Here is a 4,447-nt window from a genome sequence, read left to right as displayed (position 1 = left end):
TCGCAAACCACTGTGCTCAGTTTCGTATCACCTTTCTGGGGACATCCGAACTTACCCAAGTCCTACTCATAACCTATCTGACTTAAAGATGTACTACCAAAACTGTTGTAGCATTGTCAATAAACTAAGTGAGTTGTCACAGTTTCGGTGACCATGAATTTGATTTCATCTCAATACCTGAAACATGGCTATGACTAGATGTATGCGATAATGAAATACTTGATTCATTCTACGATGTATACCGAGGAGATCAAAGCCCATCAACTAGTAAGAAGTCAAAAGGTGGAGGTGTTCTCCTTACTGCCCATCAAAATTTGATTTCTACCCGTCGCAGGTATCTCGAGACAGACATAGAAATTGTTTGGATACAGGTAATTTGAAAGCGTCGAGTATATACATGGCAAGTGTTTACATCCCATCTGATGGCACAACAGGCACGTTTGCGTAGTTTGAAAGTTCCTTTGAAACAGTTGCCTCAATTACAAACGATAGTGACCTTGTCATAGTATGTAGACTTTAATTACCAGGTACTGTATGGGGAAAATCCGATACACTTTCTGATCACTTTGAACCATTACAATGGCGCTACTAAAATTCAATTCTACTAGCAGTACCTCTAAATTATAATTTTCAACAAGTCACTCTACTAAAGGGCTTTTCTCTCTCTCTTCAAAAAGGGCAACATTGTTCCTATTTAAAATCCGGTAAACTTAATGAAATTAAAGAATATTGCCCTATTTCACTGCTCTCTATTTTCAGCAAAGTGTTCGAATATAACGATGTTCAAAATTCTTTTTAGTAGTTGTCAGCATGGCTTTGTACGGGCGCTTAATCACCACAAATCTAGTTTTGTATACTGACTATATAGCACAAATATTATAAACAAACGTGTTCAGGTAGACTCAATCTATCTGCATTTCAGCAAAGCTTTCGATAACGTAAGCCATCCTCTGCTACTTTATAAATTAACCTACCATGGTGTTAATGGTAACATTCTAAGGTGGTTTGAGTCATACTTTGACAATAGAGAAGTAACGTGCACGGAACCAAGGCCGATAACATCGTGCAGAGAGCGGAAAAGGCATTATTGAATGTCAGGATTGACCAAACTGTGAAAAGATTGAGCACTTTGACCAAAATTCAAACGGAACTCGTCAGCGAACTGAAACAATGCCTCGCAGAGAACGAATTTCAACAGGTTGTGGAGAGGGGTCAGAGGTCACAGATGAAGGAACATGAAAAATCTAAGGAAAGGCAGATCAAGAAATTCAATCGATTAATTGAAAGAAAATCCAATCAACAAAATATGCAAGAGAGCATTAAACCAACAGACAGTGAGGATGAGCCTGATTCCAGCGAGAGGTGGGTGAAGAATTATTCGAAAAGATCCTTGAATGAAGTTGAGCGATCAGTGCTAATGAAAGGCCTGAATTTTGCAGTGAGTCCCCGCCAGGTGCCCATCATCGATTACATAACCACAACAGAATGTGCATGTAGACACCTTGACCAAAATGATGCTAATGAACTGCGTGCCAAAGTTCTTGTTGAACTAAACAAACATGAGAGGGTGGAACAAAATCTTCACCAAAGAGAACATCAAGCAATTAAAGAACTTAAAAGTGACAAATCAATCAAAATCCTGCCGGCGGACAAAGGGAGATGTACTGTCATTCTAGACACTGACACATACAAAGAAAAATGTGAATCGCTACTCAGTGATTCAAAGACATACAAAATACTTAAGCGAGATTCCATGCAGAGCTATAAAAAGCAGTTCATAACATTGCTGAAGGACCTGACAGATAGGGTAGTATCAGTAAAGAACTCCACAGACGATTATATCCGACAACAGATACACAACCAAATTTTACTGTTTGCCGAAAATCCATAAAGAGGGAATACCTCTCAGACCCATAGTAAGTTGCATCGGTTCCATTTCATATAATTGTGCAAAGTACGTAGCAGATGTGTTGGCACCACTAGTCGGTACTTCTATCCATCACGTGAATAATTCCAAACAGTTTTGTGATATTATCAAAACATGTCATCTTGGACCGGATGAAGAAATGCGATCGTACGATGTTAGTGCGCTATTTACTAGTGTACCGGTGGACGGGGCCTTGCAGATTATAAGTCAACGCCTGGAAAGTGATACAACTTTGCATCAACGTACATCCATGACTCCGGCCGAAATTATCATATTACTGGGACTGTGTGTGAAATGTACATATTTTACGTTTAACGGATCTTTCTATCAGCAAATTCATGGGGCAGCTATGGGATCTCCAGTGTCTCCGATAGTATGCAATCTATACATGGAACACTTTGAATCTATAGCTCTGACAACAGCTCCCAATCCACCGTCGTGGTGGTACCGATATGTTGATGACACTCACACAAAGTTAGAGCGGGAATTTGCTGGCGAATTTACGCATCATATCAACAACTTGGACCAACACATAAAGTTCACAACGGAGGAAGAGCACGATAACGCATTCGCGTTCTTGGATGTTGAGACAATTAGGCCAGATGGCCAGATAAAAACCAAGGTATTTAGGAAATCAACATCAACACACAATGACCAATATTTACATTTCACCTCAAATCACCTCCTGGTTCATAAAATAGGGGTAGTCAGAACCCTCCATCACCGAGCAGATCTCATCTGTAGCGATCCCTATGATAGGTTGGAGAGAAAACCCACATCAACAATGCCCATCATCACTGTGGTTATCCATCCTGGGCAATTAAGCAGGCACCCATACCAGAAAGAAGGCCCACACTAACTCAGTACAGATGAATGGAAATCAAAAGAAGGTGCACGTAACTGCTCCATACATCAAAAAACTAACAGAAATATTATGTAAACTACTTGCGTCATATCTACCGTGTCATTATCCATGCACATATTAGCGTGATCAATGCTATATATCGTCCATTTCAATTTTTGCCATGCTCAAGTTCACACCACAAAACTCCCACCCGCCCTTCCCCAAAATGTGTGCCTAACTGTCATGGGCCTATAGTGGGTGCCTGGTAGCATGTTGCTCGACGTGCGGTGGGACCCTGCGAGGGGTCCGGTCCCACCTTCGCTCTGGGCTCAAAGTGTCAATCTAACGGAAGGAGATGTACCAAATACTCGTCACCTGTTCAATTGGGGGCATCGCCGTCATGGCCTCGACACACTGTTAGATTGTGACAACCAAACTGCTGTGCACAGCTGGAGAAAAGGCAAGACGAGATAGCCAGACATCATGAAACTAGTAAGAACCATCTTTTACAAGGCAACCAAAGAACATTTCCATGTTATGATTGCCCATGTCAGTGGAATTGACAACTCAATTACTTATGCTCACGCCATAAAGACTAAACCAATACCTACAGGAACTGCTTACCCAGGCAGGAATCACCGATGCCAAGCTGTATGCACCACAGAGCTTTGCAGCCACAACCACTGACAAGCCAGCCGGCCAGACTGGCTCATAAAGACACTAGGCAGGTGGAGGAGCAATGCATACCAGATATTCATCAAATCACCGAGAGAGATCCTTGACATGGTACAGAGAGACTGATTCTCGGCAGACGCTCTAAGGCACTGATTGCCTATTGATTACTTTCATTGAAATTACCATCAATTTTACATGACTGACATTATAGATTGACTAACGCTCGACAACAGACATACTTCCCCATTATTTTGATGTAACAAGACTGAGTTTTTGTTGTACTTCATGGAGGATCCTGCAGGTAGGCAAGGTTGTTGCCTTTTTGATAGGACGCAATGGTAGGGTGGAATTTTAGGAAGGCTGATAAAAACAAGAAAGAAGAATGTCGTAGAACGAGGTGCTGTTTCTATGACAACAGATGCAGTGCGCATGTCCAAATAAGATTTCTTGTCTGTCTAGGCATACCAAAACTGCTGAAAGCTGCGTGACATGCAGTTCTTGTGAATCCTGGTGAAAATTGACTCAGATGATTGAGTTATATCGACTGAGATCCTCGTGTACGGTGGCAGTGAGTGGTCTGAGGCTGGATTGATTTGGCCTGCACGTGGCAGAGGTGCAAGTATGGCTTGGAACCGGTGGCAATTGACAACGCTGATGAACTCGGTTAGTTTTTGTCTGGTGAGTCGGAGTGGGGGTGCCCATTCTGCTTGGAAATTCCACGACAATATTTTTGTGGCACTTTCCCCTTCTGTTCTTGTGGGAATGTTTACAAGCTTTCAAGTCGGCCAATTTTCCATCTGTTGAAATTAATTTCAGCAGCATTGTAGACACCGCCAAGATAAATAAGATTATGTATGAGTTTTAGAATATTTTCAACGTTGTTTGTGATATGGAAAGAATAGGATTAAAATTGTACGAAATTACAAAGTAAACATTTGCCATTTCAGAACATACTAGTGTTTGTTTTACAGCCAATCAAATCCATGCCCAGGAATATGAAG

The 4,447-nt window shown here is 41.5% G+C and overlaps 1 protein-coding gene across 1 annotated transcript; it reads left to right on the top strand.

Annotated features, from left to right (window-relative positions):
• The first annotated feature begins 234 nt into the window (after nucleotides 1-234).
• LOC139127271 (uncharacterized) lies at nucleotides 235-3,486 on the top strand. Its single transcript, XM_070693183.1, has 4 exons — nucleotides 235-267; nucleotides 1,028-1,807; nucleotides 2,259-2,549; nucleotides 3,385-3,486. The coding sequence occupies exons 1-4, from the start codon at nucleotides 235-237 to the stop codon at nucleotides 3,484-3,486; spliced, it is 1,206 nt and encodes a 401-aa protein (XP_070549284.1).
• Nucleotides 3,487-4,447: the final 961 nt, after the last annotated feature.

This window comes from Ptychodera flava, unplaced genomic scaffold (assembly GCF_041260155.1).
Source record: "Ptychodera flava strain L36383 unplaced genomic scaffold, AS_Pfla_20210202 Scaffold_30__1_contigs__length_3116999_pilon, whole genome shotgun sequence".
NCBI lineage: Eukaryota > Metazoa > Hemichordata > Enteropneusta > Ptychoderidae > Ptychodera > Ptychodera flava.
Note: the sequence above shows the minus strand (reverse complement) of the source record. Positions and strands in the feature narration are given on the sequence as shown.